This window comes from Phoxinus phoxinus, assembly GCF_949152265.1.
Source record: "Phoxinus phoxinus genome assembly, chromosome: 8".
Taxonomy (NCBI): Eukaryota; Metazoa; Chordata; class Actinopteri; order Cypriniformes; family Leuciscidae; genus Phoxinus; species Phoxinus phoxinus.
This window is the reverse complement of record NC_136883.1, coordinates 17,381,186-17,401,656: the sequence shown is the minus strand read 5'-3', so window position 1 is coordinate 17,401,656 and position 20,471 is coordinate 17,381,186. Positions and strand designations below refer to the sequence as shown.

At 37.8% G+C, this 20,471-nt stretch overlaps 1 protein-coding gene and 1 long non-coding RNA gene across 2 annotated transcripts; one reads left to right on the top strand and one right to left on the bottom strand.

The window, feature by feature from the left end:
• Positions 1-2,898: 2,898 nt before the first annotated feature.
• On the bottom strand, positions 2,899-6,526 carry LOC307002387 (extracellular calcium-sensing receptor-like; the record flags this gene model as incomplete). Its single annotated transcript, XM_079619969.1, has 6 exons — positions 2,899-3,818; positions 3,934-4,057; positions 4,788-5,015; positions 5,120-5,875; positions 5,957-6,245; positions 6,318-6,526. 6 exons carry the CDS (start codon positions 6,524-6,526, stop codon positions 2,899-2,901), a joined length of 2,526 nt encoding a protein of 841 aa, XP_079476095.1.
• A 6,078-nt stretch (positions 6,527-12,604) lies between these two features.
• Positions 12,605-14,613, top strand: LOC307002822. Its single transcript, XR_013798551.1, has 3 exons — positions 12,605-13,198; positions 13,836-13,917; positions 14,114-14,613. It is a non-coding gene; the product is annotated as an uncharacterized lncRNA (long non-coding RNA).
• Positions 14,614-20,471: the final 5,858 nt, after the last annotated feature.

The window sequence follows — 20,471 nt, the reverse complement described above, 5'->3', positions numbered from 1 at the left end:
CTCAACCGTTTTCTCTTGTTGCTGCTGCTCCTCCTCTCGCTCTATCAAATACAAATTCACGAATGACACAAATTAAATAAAACGAACCATTATGCCTACTTGAATGACAAAACAAATTTGTTTGAATATTACGCTATATTTAATTTACACTTTGTTACAAGTTCAATTAGCTAACCTTTTACTTTCTTCCCTTCGTGTTCACATAGCACACTTTCATGCTTTCGGGAGATGTGCCTTTTTAGATTCCAAAAGGAATCTTTACTTATGTGGATGTCTCCACATTCGTTTTCTTGTACCCCATTATCACTGTTAGTTAGTTTTTTAATAGTACACCTGTATGATTTCTCTTTTTCTTTTTTGAAGTACTTTTTGAACTCCATTATGAGCAGTAATGTGAGCTGAGGTTTGAATGAAAATAGTCTGTTGATGACAGTGCAAGACAGATGGATTCTGGGTCAGGCTTGACTGAGCATGCTTCAGACCCGTGGTGTGAGCGGAGCGAAATTAGAGTGGGAAACCAACCTTTTAAAAATGCCGCTCTGCACTCCGTCCAAGACCCGCCCGCTCGCGCTCCCCGCTCGCTCGTGCTCCACTCTGCTCACATGCTCTGCAGGGGTGTGTGTTTGTTGTTTGTTATTTTTTGTTTTGTTTTTTTGGCGGACTCGAAGGGGGCACACGGTGATGACATCATAAACTCAGGACAGCTCCCACTTGGCAAAATCAGGACATGTGACCCAACTACCAAGCAACAAGGACCTAATTTTAATTTAGATATTTTAAATAAATGATTGCAATACCAGTGTACATCAAGCGCATCCCGCCATTGTTTTGAATGCGCTCGACAACTAATCGGAAACGTCCAAGGAACAAAGACGTCACTTCCTTAAACTGGCGAAAAGCTGTTAAAATTGTCTATATATTCTGATTTCACGTTGAAGAATAAAAAAAGAGGTTTGGTTTTACTCAATATTTTTGCATTTATGTATATGATATTTAGTGAAAAATGTTTAGACTTCCGTTTTCTCAGAAAACTAAATTAATCCAGCCCTGATCCAGCCCTTTGGAAGATTGAGCTCAAAGGCCGGTTAGCACCCTCTGGAGGAAGACACAATATCGCATTTTTGCAGGTAATGGAGACAGATAGTCTTGTGTGCACTTGTGAATCAAGGCCGTGGAACGACAGCCTCAAAAGATTACACAGATACAAAAGCGCATATTCAGGGGCATTCTTAAGGCAGAAGAACACCAATGCAAAAGACTTGTGATTTGCTGTGCATGAAATTCTAGGTACAGATAAAGCATGGGTGGATTGTCACTGTGAGCAAAGCAATGTAAGGACAATAATGCATGATTGCCATATGTGTGGATTGCTGTGTGTGTGGATCTCTCACGTGCATCCGTGGATCGCTGTGTGTGTGGATCTCTCGCTTACATTTGTGGATTGTGGTGTGTGTGGATCTCTCGCGTCCATTTGTGGATTGCGGTGTGTGTCTGTGTGTGTATGGATCTCTCGCATGCATTTGTGGATTGCGGTGTGTGTGTGGATTAGGGATGGCGAATACTAAAAAAATTATTGACCGACCACCGAGCCTCATTAGCCGGTTGAAACCGGTTAACTGATGAGTTTACCGAATGACACGGTAGGTTGGCTTTGGCTACCTTTCTCACCCGAAGAGGCTTGTGGGTGTCGCGTTTTCAGGTGATACATCATAGATGATGTGCTACTACTGTATTTAAGCACTGTATCACACAAGTTGCAACTTACATCTGTGTCCTTCTTTTTGGTGAAATGGTCCCACACACTACTTTTCTTTGCACGCTTCATCCTGTCGTCTGCCCTGGCTCTAACCTCGAGTGTTTTAGCCTGTAGCCTTTACTTTTCGCAAACCTTGTGAGCGCGAACCCAAACGCTGTGACCTCGCGCCAAATGTTTTTATTGGTTTATTAAGTACAAACAGGCGAGTTATGAAAAATTTAGTGTGAGGGATTTGTTCACTTCACACAAAAATATCTTGGAATGAGATGGCTAACTGTAGTAGCGTTTAGTCCACTGTCTATAATAGCCTAATTTAGAGATCACTTTTCTTTTTTTTTAATCGACTACCGACGACTTTGATCGGTTAACGTTGATACGGTCAACCATCGGTCAAACGGTCATCGGTTTACATCCCTAGTGTGGATCTGTCACGTGCATTTGTGGATTGCGGTGTGTTTGTGCGTGTGTGGATCTCTCGCGTGCATTTGTGGAAGGTTTTGAGACTGTTTTCACTCCATACACAGGCCCACGCCAAGAGTTAAAAAGAGAATTTCCAACTTATGCAGGCACTTAATATGAGCTCAATGCTTAACGCATAATAGATAGCTCTCGCGACACGAAACAACGCAGCCTGCATACCATGCCGGAGGGAAAACGGAAGTGAAAGGAAATCTCCGCATTTTTAAAGGGGCCGTGAGCTTAACTTACGCCCAGCTCCATCCACCCACACAGAACGGGAAAAAACCCACCTAAGAGGGTCACCCCATTACACATGCAACATAATTGATATTTCAAAGACTAAATATGTAATAACCTTACACAAGCACAGACTGTTGATGTTTGCAGTTTATTAATGTTTGGCTTTCTCACAAATATCAATATGATACTTTTCTCAGCATGTTGAACTAGCAGATATAGGCTAGATTTGTCAACATTTCAACAGTGCTGCTTATTTATAACCTCAGAATAAATAAATGTGTTTTAAACTTAAGGCATTTGTCCCTTTAAATAACTTACATGCCAGCATAATTTTTGTGTGGTTAAAATAAAGCCATGAATGTGCATTTAATAAATCAGTACAACTTTTTCCTTTGTCTTTGAGGAAATAATGAAAAAAATATTTCAATGTGAATATAGACATTTTATTTTTTAGTAGACTTAGATGTCATTTTGCCCATCATATGTTGCTTTGTATTTTGTTCAGGCTTAAGCAGGATAATATAACATTTAGGTGCAAATATGCAGAATAGTAAACCAAAGCTTGAGGCTAAAATGGCAAATATCTCCACAGCTACAGTAAATTTTCCAGGAGAACTGACATAAGCTGGAATAAATGTGATCCACACAGCACAGAATATGAGCATACTGAATGTGATGAATTTGGCTTCATTAAAGTTGTCAGGCAGCTTACGAGCCAGAAAAGCCAAAATGAAACACGAAAAAGCCAGGAGGCTAATGTAACCCAGCACAGCCCAGAAACCTATAGTAGAACCCAGACTGCACTCAATAATGATATTTTCCTTGTAATATTTCATATTTTTGTTGGGAAATGGAGGGGATATTGTTAGCCAAAGAACACAGATTAGAACCTGTATAAGTGTAAAGGCAAGAACACTGAGTCGTTGTTGTGCAGGCCCAAACCATTTCATGACATTACTTCCTGGAAGTGTGGCCTTGAAGGCCATTAACACCACTATTGTTTTCCCCAGAACACAGGAGATACAGAGGACAAAGGTGATCCCAAACGCTGTGTGACGCAACATACAGGACCACTCAGTGGGCCGACCAATGAAAGTAAGTGAACAGAGGAAACACAGAGTCAAAGAGAAGAGCAGCAGGAAGCTCAGCTCAGAATTGTTGGCTTTTACTATGGGAGTGTCCTTCTTGCTGTAAAACAGGATGGCCACCAGCACGGTTAATCCTACACCTAACAGAGAGAAAAAGACTAGCACTATACCCATAACTTCTGCGAATGACAGAAACTCTACAGCCTTTAACACACATTTATTTTTCTCAACATTAGACCAGTATTCCCCTGGACACTGCTTGCAGTTAATTGAATCTGGAAATGAAGTTGTAATCACTAGTTAGAGACAAAAGGAAAACAAATTCATTGATGAACAGTGAAGAGCAACTAAACTATTTTCTGTGAAACTGTGAGATGGGCTGATGATTACCTGTCTCATTACTGATTTCTCCTTCTGCACATGGAATACAGTCATAACAGCAGACAGGTCTTCCTTTTTGTGCAGCCTTCCTGGTGCCTGGAGGACAGCTCTCACTGCACACAGACCTTGGCTTCTACATGTAAAAAAATATACATATATATTTTACTGACTCTGAACACTTAAGATAGATTTATTAATAATGCTGATATTGTCACAATATCATAATTTTCACACGAGCATCTGCGTTCAAAGTGGTTATACAGGCATTATAGCTGGTTGGACGCTAAGTGGTGCCATGGGTTAGTTTTATCTGAGCAAAGATCAATGTTGCTGGTTTTACTTATTTTCATTGTCAATATTTAGTGCTGGCCTCAGATGCGGCATAATTTCACTTGCAGGTATCATATTTGGTTATTACCACAGCAACCACTTGTGTGCGTGTTAAATTATCGTCTTGTGTATGAAAGTGTACTCTATTCATGGGAGGCAAAAAGAGTGCGGGATAAGCTTGACACATATTGGCGACTATGGTGAATGTTAACTATGGTATGTTTTTATTATTGGTCAAGATACTTAATTACAATACTAATGTTAATGAATCAAACATTATTGTGAAGTGTTGACTTGCAGAATTGTTACTCATAGCTAATGACACATTAGCTTCTTACAGTACACAAATGTAAATTATTATTTTTTTACGCCGTGGAACCATTTTCCATCCTAAACAAATGTGGTATTCCTCATACCTTTCATAAAGTTAAATAAAAGTATTTACTTGTTTTGTTTTTGATATGATATTTACTTAATTATACTCACTTAATTTAAAACAACCCTGTAGGAGAAACCTACTTATTTCCATTTACCTTCAGCTGTCCTCCAGTCCAAATGATCTCTTTAGTATTAAGCTCTAAGCGCTGGTCGGGGGGTAGTGAGGCATCATAGTATCCCACAGATTTAAATTGGAAAGATCCATCAGAGTCCTGCTGCCAGTTCACAACTTCATATTGTGCTACTGCACCACCAGTGCTGTCAAACCATACACGATCACCCATTTTTATAGTGAAATTTACCTTTTTCAGAGCCTCAACCACCTAGCGAAAAAATAGACAGTTTTGATATTATCACTGAGGCATTTAACATATCCAACAAAAATGTTTTTTTCTCCCTTTCTATTCAACTGTCTTTTATATTTTACCTCCTGCGGTTGTATTGTCAGGCTTTTCTCACAGCCTTCTGGTTCTTTGCACTCAAGTAGTTTGTGCAGTGAATGAGCTACAGCATAAACTGCTTTGTAGACGTTGCTTGCATATCTTTGTTCAAGCACATCTTCAGTGTAGTCTTTTAGCGCAAATATATCCTCATATCTGCTGCAACTCAATGCATATCGAGTAGAATTCCCCTCACCTTTTAGGCATGGAAAAGCTGTATCCCAGAATGTTTTTCTAACATAATCTAGAAACCCTTTAATATTTATTTTTCTCACTGCAAAGCCAAGTGACCCTCCCAGGGAATGAAAACTATTTGGATTGATATAATTCTTTGTAGTTATCCATGATTCTACACCAATCATTTGGAAACCTGTAATGTTCAGAATACTTAACTGATCAATAAGTAAGCCCATTTCAACAAATGAAACAAAGGCAACAATCACTTTTGCTGTGCCTCGTTCTATAGTGTCTATCACTTTTTTAATTTTTTCTGGCTCTGTTCGGTAGAATTTCACAGAGTACTCTACACAAATTCCCTCCTCCTGGGCTATTTTCAAAAATATGGACATTCCATTGTTTCCATAGTCATTGTCACTGTTCACTGCTCCCACCCAAGGCCAGCCAAAGTGCTTGACTATGTATACAAGTGCTCTGCTCTGGTGATAATCACTAGCAATAGTCCTGAAGAAAGAGGGGTAATCTTTCCTATTACTGAGACATTCGCATGTGGCTGAGGGACTTATCTGAAAAAGAAATCACCGGAGGCAATGATACAGTCATCAGTATGGTGATTATGTCAAACATGTGGCGTTATCGCTCCTTACCACTGGAATTGTAAAAGGTCCTGTAGTTCTGGACAAAATCACTGTGGCAGAAGACTCTGATTCACCTATGATAGCATGTAAAGGAGACTGTCCATTGCATCTGTGTCCTGCTCCAAACTCCTGACCATTCATCAGTCCCATAGTTGCACTCATGGTAGACAGTCTTGAACCACATGTATCATATATTCGATAACCAATAGAAACATTTGGGAGCAAACTTTTGCTTCTGTTAATTTCCTCAATTGCGAAAATCATGATTTGTGCCAAACGATAATCTCTCAGATTCACACTGCAAAAATAGACATTAAATCAGTTAGCTAATTAGAAAATATCTTAACAAACAGTTTCCAATGTAACAAACCTGGAGCATGATAGAAGTTGAGGTTTTTGTGTAAACTCAAAAGAAGGTAATGTTTCTTTTCTGTGGATTGCAAAAATTCCTCCAATAGTTACATCTCCATCCTTAGAAAGCAAAGGGAACTTAGAGTCTCCCATTGTTTGACAGAGAGTGGGTTCTGCCTTTGTATGAAGTTGATGGAGAAGCAGGAGTGTATAAAGAAAGAGAAGCATCCCAATGAGTGTACTCCGCAGTGAATGCCAAATGTAAAGTATATGATACAGTATTTGCACTCTTATAGGCATAATTAATATGGTTGACTGATTGAGAATGTAGCCAATGACCCGATTGGACAAATTAATCCGGTCATGCAGAGGTGTAATAAACCAGAGGTTTTCTCACGCTGTCATAAACTAATGAATTGTGAGATTTGGTAGTATCTAGTAAAGCATTTAAAAATTCTACTCAAAATACATCTAACATGTTCTTAGCCTCATCTTTTGTCTAGTTTCTAATTCTATGCCCATTTGGTTTCTTGTCTTTGTAAAACATATTTTGGCATTTGTAATCCCCATAACATTACAGTATGTTCAAAACTCTGCAGCAAGAGTTCTCACCTCCACTAGGTGTTCTGCTCACATTACTCCTCTGCTTCATGACCTTCACTGGCTACCTGTGGCATCACGTATCCACAAGGTATTGCTTCTAACGTTCAAATCATTAACCCTCAGGGGTCTGAGGGGTTTTTGGGGCCCTTGAGAGGTTTTGACATGCCCTGACATTTGTGCTTATTTCAGCTACTTACAACATACCTTTGGCCAACACATAATTATGCTGTATTGCAGCACAAACTCTGCTACAATAATATGTGAGCAAAATGGAAGTTACATATTTGCATTTTATAGAAAAAAAATATTATGCGTGGTTAGTAAGTTTTGGGAAAAAATGTGTCACTACAATGAGCTCATATAACTCATACTGAATAGTTTGGCACAAGACTTTTGAGTTACCATTCTTGTAGGCTAGAATGTTTACTACAAAATGATGTGAAAATCATTCTGATCACTCTTTCACAAAACAACAATATAATGATTTAAACTTTGCAAGTCAGTTTTTGTGCCAGTACTGCTTTATGCGTAGGGGTGTTGATGGCCATGAATATGAATGAGGGGAGACAATAGACACTCCCCCAATGGCTAATGCCCCCATCAAGTGCTGTGAGGCAGAGAGGAGAATCTGAGAATGAGAGGACATTCAAAGGTTTTGTTTTTTAATCTGTTTTTATTGTAATTCCTCTATGTGGAGGAACTAAATGTTGTGCCTCACAAGACCACAGTGCTACCGTACATATATAAACATATAGTACCAGTCAAACGTTTGGACACATTACCATTTTTAATATTTTTGGAAGATGGCTGCATTTATTTGATCAAAAATACAGAAACAACAGTAATATTGTGAAATATTATTACAATTTAAAATAATGATTTTCTATTTTAATATACTTTAAAATATAATTTATTTCTTTGATCAAAGCTGAATTTTCAGCATCCTTACTCCAGTCTTCAGTGTCACATGATCCTTCAGAAATCATTCTAATATCATGATTTGATAATCAGGTATTATCAATGTTGGAAACCGTTGTGCTGCTTAATATTTTTTTATAACCTGTGATATTTTTTTCAGGATTCACTGATTAAAAAGAAAAGCATTTATTCAAAATAGAAATCTTTCCTAACAATATAACTTAACACATCCTTTAAAAAAGAGAAAGAAAGGTAGTGTATACTGTTACAAACAGACTCATGGGCGAATGTGAGTAAACAGAGGTCACTTGCGGTCCAGTTTCCTGGGCAGGAATCACGCAGTCTGTGCAACCATGTCAACATCAGTCTCTGTTTTCCATGACAGGGTGGACTTGGACCTGTTGCTTGTTTGCCTGTTGGTGCTTGGACATGTTCATTGTCACATCTGTTGATAACACAATCAAAGAAACTGTATTATTATCGCTATCAATTACTATGGCCATGGATTAAGAAAAAGACAACCGATTTTGTAATTTCACACAAGAATAGGTAGGCCCTACTTGTATATTATGACGAGTATATTATGTATATTGTAAACACAATTACATTTCATCAGTAAAATATTACGTCTGTGCACTTACTCTCATTCTCGATTGAGAACTGAACGACACCTGCGTGTCTCTCTGCGGTGCTGCAGAAGGAGAGCGTGATGCAGACACATTCCTAAAAAAATAAAAACAACTGTGTTAGGATACATTATCCAAAGATGGGCGATTAATGGGTATGGACGCACAATGCATGTAGTCTATATATCTGTTGATGGGCCATAGGACGGAGAAATATCTATTTATGGGCCATAGATGCGTCACCGCAAGCTGTTGATGGCCATTATCTGCGCACGCATTTACAGCATTTCAAACATTTACACCTGCATTCACAATCATCTGTGGCAATATTTTAGCGTGTGTCATAGGCTAACCAAAACTGAACATTTATATATAAAAATATAATGTCTAGTATTTAGACAGTATCACATTTTACCGGAGGCTGAAATATATTTGCACGAAATCATATTTACACCTAAGCAGATATTCGCTAAAGTCAGTATTTTTAGCATGATAATCAGTGTCATAAGCTAATCAAAACGGATTGAAATATAATACAAATATGTTTAGAGAGTAATATCACATTGAAACACGACCATATACGAATGTTAGGGATATTGTAAGGCAATCTTTCCTGTAAGATGTCAAAAGCTAACCAAAACTAAGCAAAATATAGTCTGAAAATTCACATGAGTTCTATATAATCAGAAAAAGAATTATATAAACACTAAACAACTTACTCGAACTTGTATCCTCTGTGGGATCAATTCGCTCTTGAAAATGCAGCCGTTCTCCGTCTGAGATGCAACCGTTTCTCTGAGGAAAAGGTGAATTCTTCCTCGCTGTCCATAATCATCTGGATGACGACTTTACCGGAGAAGCGTGCCATCCTCAAAACGCGATGAACTATCCGTGAATCTGACGAGAAACTGCGTGTTTTCATCATGGCATTGATCGGAGGGCGTGTGCGATGCGTATAGATCACCTCAACTATTAGCATGTGAATAGCGCCGGGGGGCGTGGCGGCATCAGCTCATTAAAAATAATGAAGAGAGAACGAAAAACTGCGCCTCTCCTTGGTTTCAAACGGATTACATAAACTGAGAATATGTGTTTTTTAATATAAATTACTTCATTTAAAAGAAGAGAATTCTAGCTTCATTAAGACATATCTCTCGTTCCTGAGTGACAAGTATTCGCTGAGTTACAGTTCATTTTCGGACGCGTTTCAGAATGGACTTTCCTGACAGAGAGAAGGCAGAACTCGCATCATGTTTATTTTTCTTTATTTGGCGAAAGACACAACACTTTGTTTTTATTGTGAGTATACACAAAAAAAATAGAAACTTAACTGGATCGAAGGATGTAAAACACTTAAATGTAAGATCAAAACCAACAAAGTATTTTGATTCTCTTTTGCACTGATAAGAAAAAAAGCGAGCAGATCACGCCGGCGTGATTGCCGACCCCAGGGGGTTAAATCCTCTTGCTCCCTAATATCTGTCTGACCTACTCTACCCTTACCACCCTGCCCGGTCCCTTAGATCAGCTGAACTTGGTTTATTGTCCATCCCTCATTTCCGGTTGTCTACTGTAGGTGGAAGGTCATTTAGTATTAATGCTCATCAATTATGGAATTCGCTACCTCTTACACTACGTAATACCTCATCTGAGGCTACTTTCAAGACCCAGTTAAAAACATATCTATATAACATGCGTTTTGGATAATGTGACTATATGTATCCTATGTGACTGTAATGTATGTGTGGGTGTCTAAATGTATTGTAATGTACAATGTAGACCGTCCTTGAGCTATGGAAAGGCGCTATATAAATAAAACTTCTTCTTCATAAGAAGTTCTTATAGGAATGTAATTCTTATAATTTCCAATGTTAATAGCTTATATTATTATTATGTGATATAATATTATTTTATTTTATATCATTCTTCCAATCATAATGCTGCATATAACATCTCGGTTACGTATGTAATCCCTGAAGGAGGGAACGGAGATGTAGTCGACGTGTCGACTAGGGATCACGCGTAGGGAGCCTGTCATTTTCGAGTATTGTTCAAACGAGCTAATGCACATTGACGCGCGAGAATTGCATCACACGCTCCGCTCCGCCCCGCAGTGCATGTATATATACGGAAGTAGATACACGCACCAGTTGTTTCTCGCTGAGGAGCCTAGCGGATGATATTACATGCGCTTCATGAGGCACACGCGCGCGGTCTCTTGCTCTCTCTGCCGTGCACGCGCTACGCTGTCTCGCGGGCGCGCTCGCTCTAGATTTCGGAGATTTTAACTAATTCGATAGATAGATAGATAGATAGATAGAAATAGATAGTTAGAAAGAGATAGATAGTTAGAAAGATATAGATAGATAGATAGATAGATAGATAGATAGATAGATAGATAGATGTAGAGTATGTTGAGTTGCATTCAAATGCAAATTGCCACTTTCCACTACAATGCTCCTGATTTACCGGCCCCCCAAACCGAACCCAGCTTTCATTCCTGAGATTTATGATCTCCTCACCACACTCTACTCAATCCCAGAGAATATCATCCTACTTGGTGATTTTAATCTCCATATAAACGATCCCCCTTTCTACTCGGTAGCTGAATTCATTAATCTTCTCGATAGTCTCAATTTCACTCAACACGTCAATGTCCCAACACATTCCAGAGGCCACACTCTTGATCTGTTGATTACCAATGCCATCTCTATCAGCAATCTCTCGGTGCGCGATCTTGGCATGTCCGACCATAAGGCCATCTCAATGGAGCTACCCAATTTATCCTCCCTCAGTAAGTCAAGCAGACAAATCAGGTTCAGGAACCTTAAAAACATCAACCCAATCACCCTGACTAATGACCTTCGTCTTCTCTCCGCTGCCGACCCACCCCCATTCCCCCTCCCCCCTTTAGTCACTAAATCTGTGGATCTTTTTTTTTTTTCAACATTGTAATTAATTTATTTTACAAACATTTACATTAAAACAAGCACAGAAATATAATATACAAATAAAAAAAATAATTGAAAATAAAACAAAAATAAACAACAACATCTATACTACACAAATGTCGAGACAATGGTACATTAATATCATAACATGCTGAATGTTATACCTGGTTACAGAGAAAATAAACTATTTGGTTCAGCTTCCTTCAAAAATTCTATAAAGGGGTTCCATACTTTTAAAAATGTTCCAGGTTTTCCCTTAACAATATATGTAAGTTTAAATATGTGGATCTTTACAATTTATCGCTCAGCACCCTCCTGGACCGTCATGCCCAATCAAGTCCAGAACCGTCACCTTTAAACGCTCAGCCCCCTGGTATACCAGGGAGCTGCGGCTACAGAAGAAAACAGGGCGTGTCCTTGAACGGCATTTCAAGGACTCAGGGGGCTTGCTGTTCACAAGTTAGCGTACCGGGAACATCAGAGAGCCTACTGCTAGTCCCTCAGTGACACACTGTCCCGGTTCTACTCCCACATAGTCAACAATAGCCCTGGTAATTCCAAGCAACTTTTCTCAACAATAAATCATCCCCTTACACTCAGATAACACACAGGAGCTTTGCAATACCTTCATCTCCTTCTTCAAAACAAAAGTTGAAAAGATCCGTTCCCTTCTTTCCAGCCCCCCTGCCTTCATCGAATAACATTTTGCTAGATTTGCCAATACTAAATATTTGTTGTTTTAAATGCCAACCCTTCTTCAACTGGTGGGTAGTATTAGCCTACTTTTGGTTTGAGCAGAGTAATTCACAGCCTCTGTCACGTACCGTGTGGAGCTTGTGACTATTGCAAGCGCACAGCTGAGTAGACAAGTGTCGCTGTCAAATCTGTTCCTGGGAAAAGTAACTTTTATGGCGAATTGAAAAAGTAACTATGTTTCGTTACCAAATTTTCAGTAGTAGCGAGTTACACTACTTTTTACCCGAAAAAGTAGTTACGTTACTGTAACGCGTTAGTGTGTAACACTGCTGTACAGAATGTAACACTGCTGATAACGGTCATATAAGTATGATTTAACCCCCTGGGGTCGGCAATCACGCCGGCGTGATCTGCTCGCTTTTTTTCTTATCAGTGCAAAAGAGAATCAAAATACTTTGTTGGTTTTGATCTTACATTTAAGTGTTTTACATCCTTCGATCCAGTTAAGTTTCTATTTTTTTTGTGTATACTCACAATAAAAACAAAGTGTTGTGTCTTTCGCCAAATAAAGAAAAATAAACATGATGCGAGTTCTGCCTTCTCTCTGTCAGGGAAGTCCATTCTGAAACGCGTCCGAAAATGAACTGTAACTCAGCGAATACTTGTCACGAGAGATTTGTCTTTATGAAGCTAGAATTCTCTTCTTTTAAATGAAGTAATTTATATTAAAAAACACATATTCTTAGTTTATGTAATCCGTTTGAAACCAAGGAGAGGCGCAGTTTTTCGTTCTCTCTTCATTATTTTTAATGAGCTGATGCCGCCACGCCCCCCGGCGCTATTCACATGCTAATAGTTGAGGTGATCTATACGCATCGCACACGCCGTCCGATCAATGCCATGATGAAAACACGCAGTTTCTCGTCAGATTCACGGATAGTTCATCGCGTTTTGAGGATGGCACGCTTCTCCGGTAACGTCGTCCTCCAGATGATTATGGACAGCGAGGAAGAATTCACCTTTTCCTCAGAGAAACGGTTGCATCTCAGACGGAGAACGGCTGCATTTTCAAGAGCGAATTGATCCCACAGAGGATACAAGTTCGAGTAAGTTGTTTAGTGTTTATATAATTATTTTCTGATTATATAGAACTCATGTGAATTTTCAGACTATATTTTGCTTAGTTTTGGTTAGCTTTTGACATCTTACAGGAAAGATTGCCTTACAATATCCCTAACATTTGTATATGGTCGTGTTTCAATGTGATATTACTCTCTAAACATATTTGTATTATATTTCAATCCGTTTTGATTAGCTTATGACACTGATTATCATGCTAAAAATACTGACTTTTGCGAATATCTGCTTAGGTGTAAATATGATTTCGTGCAAATATATTTCAGCCTCCGGTAAAATGTGATACTGTCTAAATACTAGACATTATATTTTTATATATAAATGTTCGGTTTTGGTTAGCCTATGACACACGCTAAAATATTGCCACAGATGATTGTGAATGCAGGTGTAAATGTTTGAAATGCTCTAAATGCGTGCGCAGATAATGGCCATCAACAGCTTGTATGATAATGATAATGGCCATCAAAATCTATGGCCCATAAATAGATATTTCTCCGTCCTATGGCCCATCAACAGATATATAGACTACATGCATTGTGCGTCCATACCCATTAATCGCCCATCTTTGGATAATGTATGCTAACACAGTTGTTTTTATTTTTTTAGGAATGTGTTTGCATCACACTCTCCTTCTCCAGCACAGCAGAGGGACACGCAGGTGTCGTTCAGTTCTCAATCGAGAATGATGGTAAGTGCACAGACGTAATATTTTACTGATGAAATGTAATTGTGTTTTCAATATACATAATATACTCGTCATAATATACAAGTAGGGCCTACCTATTCTTGTGTGAAATTACAAAATCGGTTGTCTTTTTCTTAATCCATGGCCATAGTGATTGATAGCGATAATAATACAGTTTCTTTGATTGTGTTATCAACAGATGTGACAATGAACATGTCCAAGCACCGGTCCCGAAGAGAGCCATGGCAAACAAGCAACAGGTCCAAGTCCACCCTGTCATGGAAAACCGAGACTGATGTTGACATGGTTGCACAGACTGCGTGACTGCGTGCCCGGGAAACTGGACCGCAAGTGACCTCTGTTTACTCACATTTGCCCATGAGTCTGTTTGTAACAGTATACACTACCTTTCTTTCTTTTTTTTAAAGGATGTGTTAAGCTATATTGTTAGGAAAGATTTCTATTTTGAATAAATGCTTTTCTTTTTAATCAGTGAATCCTGAAAAAAATATCACAGGTTATAAAAAAATATTAAGCAGCACAACGGTTTCCAACATTGATAATACCTGATTATCAAATCATGATATTAGAATGATTTCTGAAGGATCATGTGACACTGAAGACTGGAGTAAGGATGCTGAAAATTCAGCTTTGATCAAAGAAATAAATTATATTTGAAAGTATATTAAAATAGAAAATCATTATTTTAAATTGTAATAATATTTCACAATATTACTGTTGTTTCTGTATTTTTTATCAAATAAATGCAGCCATCTTCCAAAAATATTAAAAATGGTAATGTGTCCAAACGTTTGACTGGTACTATATGTTTATATATGTACGGTAGCACTGTGGTCTTGTGAGGCACAACATTTAGTTCCTCCACATAGAGGAATTACAATAAAAACAGATTAAAAAACAAAACCTTTGAATGTTCTCTCATTCTCAGATTCTCCTCTCTGCCTCACAGCACCTTGATGGGGGCATTAGCCATGGATGGGGGAGTGTCTATTGTCTCCCCTCATTCATATTCATGGCCATCAACACCCCTACGCATAAAGCAGTGCTGGCACAAAAACTGACTTGCAAAGTTTAAATCATTATATTGTTGTTTTGTGAAAGAGTGATCAGAATGATTTTCACATCATTTTGTAGTAAACATTCTAGCCTACAAGAATGGTAACTCAAAAGTCTTGTGCCAAACTATTCAGTATGAGTTATATGAGCTCATTGCAGTGACAAATTTTTTCCCAAAACTTACTAACCACGCATAATATTTTTTTTCTATAAAATGCAAACATGTAACTTCCATTTTGCTCACATATTATTGTAGCAGAGTTTGTGCTGCAATACAGCATAATTATGTGTTGGCCAAAGGTATGTTGTAAGTAGCTGAAATAAGCACAAATGTCAGGGCATGTCAAAACCTCTCAAGGGCCCCAAAAACCCCTCAGACCCCAGAGGGTTAAACCATGCTAGTGCATTTCCACTAATGCCCACATAATGTCCGAGTCTATTTAAAAGAATGCTGTGGTCAATAGTGTCAAATGCAGCACTAAGATCGAGTAACACTAATCGAGAGATACAACCATGATCGGATGATAAGAGCAAATCATTTGTGACTCTAACAAGAGCTGTCTCGGTACTATGGTAATCCTACTGGAAATCCTCGCAGATATCATTTATTTCTAGAAAGGAACACAGTTGTGAGGATACTGCTTCTTCTAGTATCTTTGACAGAAAAGGCAGATTCGAGATCGACCTGTAATGACTAATTCTGTAGGATCAAGTTGCATTTTTTTAACAAGCGGTTTAATCATAGCTAAAGGTTTTTGGTACGTATCCTAGAGACAAAGACAAATTTATGATATTAAGAAATATAAGAAGATATTAAGAAGATCTAGAAGCATCTCTTTCAGTAGCTTAGTCGGTATAGGGTCTAACATACATGTTGTCGATTTAGATAAATTAACGAGTTTGCAAAATTCTTCTTCTCCTATAGCAATAAATGAATAAAAATTTTCCTCAGAGAGACTACAATGCACTCCCTGATGCGATACTGTAGTAGACGGTTGCATAGTTATAATTTTGTCCCTGATATTATCAATCTTATAAGTGAAGAATTTTATAAAATCATTACTGCTGTGTTGCTTGGAAATTTCTGGGTTTGAAGCTTTCTTTTTTGTTAGTTTAGCCACTGTTTCAAATAAATACCTAGGATTATGTTTATTTTCTTCTAATACAATTGACAAATAAGCAGATCTAGCAGCTTTTAAAGCCTCTCTGTGTGCAATCGAGCTCTCTTTCCATGAAACGCGAAATACCTCTAGTTTTGATTTCTTTCAGTTGCGCTCCATTTTTCTGGCGGCTTTCTTAAGGGCCTGAGTGTGCTCGTTGTACCACGGCGTTGGACTATTTTCTTTTAACATGGGTGAATGTGAGGCAATATGTAAAGCGCTTTGGTGGCCATTGGGTCTGTGAAAGCGCTATATAAATGCAGTCCATTTACCATTTACCATTTCATCTTCTTTAACCCTTTAGCTGTCACTCCCCTTTTTGAGAATGGACATTAAAATGCACTATTCAAGCTAAAATGGTTGTAATTCAAGAATGCTTTGGAGTATAGACCTAAGTTTGGTCTTGTTTTAAAGGGAAAAAATTACAGATTATTGCTGATGTGAAAGCACTTCAAAAAATTAAAGTATAAAAAAGTTATGGAAGTTTAAATTTACATTAAATCCAATATAATTTATTTAATATTTTTCTTTTATATAAAATATATATTTTACAAAATAGTTTTTACTATAAAATTACTATAAAATCAAAGCCAAAAATCTAACCAAGGTGTGTTCCAAATTTGAAGTTGATATCATAAAAATTGAAGTTCCCATGAGATTTTGTTTAGGCGTATTACCAAAAGTAGCCTCCGGGTGTCATTAAATTCCATTGAATTTAACTGTATGCATTCTGCCATAATAAATGTATCAATTTCTGTCCAAATATCACTTCTGTCACAAAATATGGAACATTGAGACTCAGACCTTTCTGACAATATGTGTTTTGTCAAGATTAGAAAATATTTTGATCATAAATTATGAAACATAATGATGCCCAAAAGGGGAGGAGCCTGATACAATAATTTAGAGTAATGTTTCTATGGTAACACAATGTCCAATTTCAAAACAGTTTTCACAGGATGAATTCTGAGATCGTAAGCTTTCAAATGATACCTAATTTATGATAACTACTAAAATATGTAATGTAATAAAAAAAGGCGATAAAAAAGATAATATCATATTTTAGAGGATAATATATATATATTATAATTTTTAGAAGATAATATTATTTTATAATTTTTTTATTGACAAATACTAGATTATATGTTTTCTTATGAAATTTTAGCATGAAAACCAACATTTTAATGACTAAAAGTGTGTGCGTCGACTTCTTTGTGACAAAGGTCAGAACTCCTGTTATGATGTAGATTTTTTTGAGGTGCGCTCTTGTCATAAATTCATCTATTACTGTTCCTGCATAATTTGTAACAAAAAACAGTGCTGAAATATCTATTAAGGAGTCTTAGACTTTTCCAACAATATATAGTTTGTCATGATTAATTTAGAATTTAATTGTAATATAGTGAGGTAAACGTAGGTGTCCCGTATACGGGACAGTGACAGTTAAAGGGTTAAGCGCAACGGAGCAACTGTGTCTAAAGTGCTGGAAAAGAGAGTTAAAAGTTTATGTTGCAATATCAAGTTCTTTTAAGCTATCTGGGATGCTGAGATGATGAAACTGATTAGGAAGATTATTGATAAAGCAATCTTTAGTGGCAGAAGTGATAGGTCTAACATATTTATAACACAGAGTCGGCTTTGCAGCCTTGGCTAAATGTAATTTACATGAGATATAATGATCTGAGATGTCATCGCTTTGCTGCAGTATTTCAACGGCATCAACATCTATTCCATGTGATAGTATTAGATCTAGAGTATGATTATGACAATGAGTAGGTCCTGACACGTGTTGTCTAACTCCAATTGAGTTTACAATGTCTTCAACCCTCTGGGGACGGCAAACGCCTTTGCTTGTTTTTTTTTTACATAGCAGCAAAATAGACTTAAAATACTCAGTCATTTTTGGTCATACAGACTTAAGAAATATGAAAAAAATAAGCTGTTACATGTCTACTTTTTTATGTGTCCACTTACAATCGAAATAAAACATTGTGCTTTTGTAAAATAAAGAAAATAAACAGGGTGTGCTTTCTGCCTCTCCATCTCCGTGAACTTTTTTTCTAGTGCACGTCAAGTCAAGTCACCTTTATTTATATAGCGCTTTTTACAATACAGATTGTATCAAAGCAGCTTCACAGTGATAACATGAAAATAATAAAAAAAACAATTTCATCATCATCCACCTTTAAGTCAGATCTATAATATTGTTGAATATTAAATGTCCCCAACTTAGCAAGCCAGAAGGTAAGGCAACAGCGGCAAGGAACCAAAACTCCATCAGTTAACAGAATGGAGAAAAAAACCTTGGGAGAACCCAGGCTCAGTCGGGGGCCAGTTATCCTCTGGCCAATGAGTGAACAGTGTATGATTATGATTCAGGAGCATTACAGGTCAGAAGTTCAGAATGAATCAGAGTATTTGTCCAGTTCCGGTTGGTTGAAGTCGGAGTGGAGAGGAGGAGAGACTGGTTAACACTTCAGGTCAGCAGCGTCGTCGTGTCCTGGCGCTGGTCCTTCATCAGATCTGGATCCGGCCTGGTTCCGGTGTACAGCGGTAAACCTCGGGATAGACAGAGAGACTAATATTAGCGTAGACGCCATCCTTCTTATGATGTACCAAGTACATCAGGATTTACGGGAAGTGTTCCCGGTCCCGGCTGTTCTAAACTATGCAGCCTAACATTGAATTATAGAAGTCTATAATGTGTTATGTGTATGCTAGGCCGAAGAGATGTGTTTTTAGTCTAGATTTGAACTGACAGAGTGTGTCTGCTTCCCGGACAATGTTAGGAAGAATGTTCCAAAGTTTTTGGTCCACGTCTGTGAACAAACAAAACTCAGCGAATTCTATTCACCCAGCCAAGAGCAATATATCTTTATAATCATTTAAGTGTGTACTTTTAAATGATCTAATTCAAAACTAAAACAAATATTCTCTGTTTATGTAATCTATATAAAAAGAGCGAGTTCTCATTTCAGCTCATTATAGCTCGTTATCTTTTAATGTGACCACGCCCACGGAGAGCGCGCTATTCAAATGCAAATGATCTGAGGCAATACATGCAAACATGCAAACCGGCCACATCAGCTCGATAAAACACATCAAGTTTAATCAGATGAATGTACTATGTCATCTTGCGAGGCGACTGTTTAAATATGAATCGCGTTTCTGTGTGTGATGAATGAACGGCATATATGCGCGCTGTTGCTACAAGTTGTGACTAGTTTTGGATAAACTATAAAGTTTTTACTGTAAAATAGATGTAACGGGACTGTAAGTCTCGCCTCGTAGGGGAAAATTAAAACATTACCCTGGAAGACTTAAAAGCGAAAGGATCTTAGTCCCCACTCCAGTGCTTTGAGCCTCAATATGCACGTTATGTGTATATACGTTTTACCTTACACTATTTTTAAATATACTACAGGAATAGGGAGTGTAGGCTTCAGGTGAGTATGTACGATGGTTTCCTGAAGTGCATGTGGTGAAAAATAGATTTAAATTCACATCCCCACCCACCTAATCCTAATAGTGCAAGTGAGGCGCCCCTACCCCAAGGTAAATTCAAAATAACTGTCAAATATCTTAGATTAACAATCAGTAGTTTATTTTCCTTCCCTTAGAAAATTATATTTGTCCTGGAAGGATTTATTTATATAAAGTAAAATAAAATAAAATAAAAACAGTTTTGAGATTTCTGGTTTTCTTGGAAGATTTTCAAATGGTTAACACTTTCAAGACAAACCTCTTTCAACACCTCAGAAAAATGTAACCAAAACAGTGTCAGTTATAACTCATTTCAAATAACTCATTTCACATAACTCATTTCACATAGATAACCTTGAATTCACTTAAACGATTCTTTTGAATCAATTTATGATTCAGTTCCCATTCGACTCAGTTATCACAAACACAGTTCAAATCGACAGTTCATGCGAACACTCGTTCGGTTCAGTGAAACGTTCGTGTTTGTGTGTGTGCGTATGGAACTGTTGTACCAGTCTGGAAACGACCACTTTGAAGCGATGACTTGTTGTGATGACTTGCGATGACTTGCAATGACAAAATGAACAGCAATAAACAGAGACAGGGCAGGGAGATGTCGTAAGGATGGCAGGGTAACAAAAAAACACAAGCAAAGTTTCAGCGCGGCCCAGAAAAACTCAGGAACAAAATGGCAGCTCAGCTCGCACGCGGCACGCTGACTGAAATATCTGAATCTCAAAAAATGTCTTTCAAAAAAACAAATCGGCCGTCAGTCTCTTCAAAAAACTACAAAAAAAAAAGAATCACTCTTTCAAAACCGATCGTCCAGTTCACAGA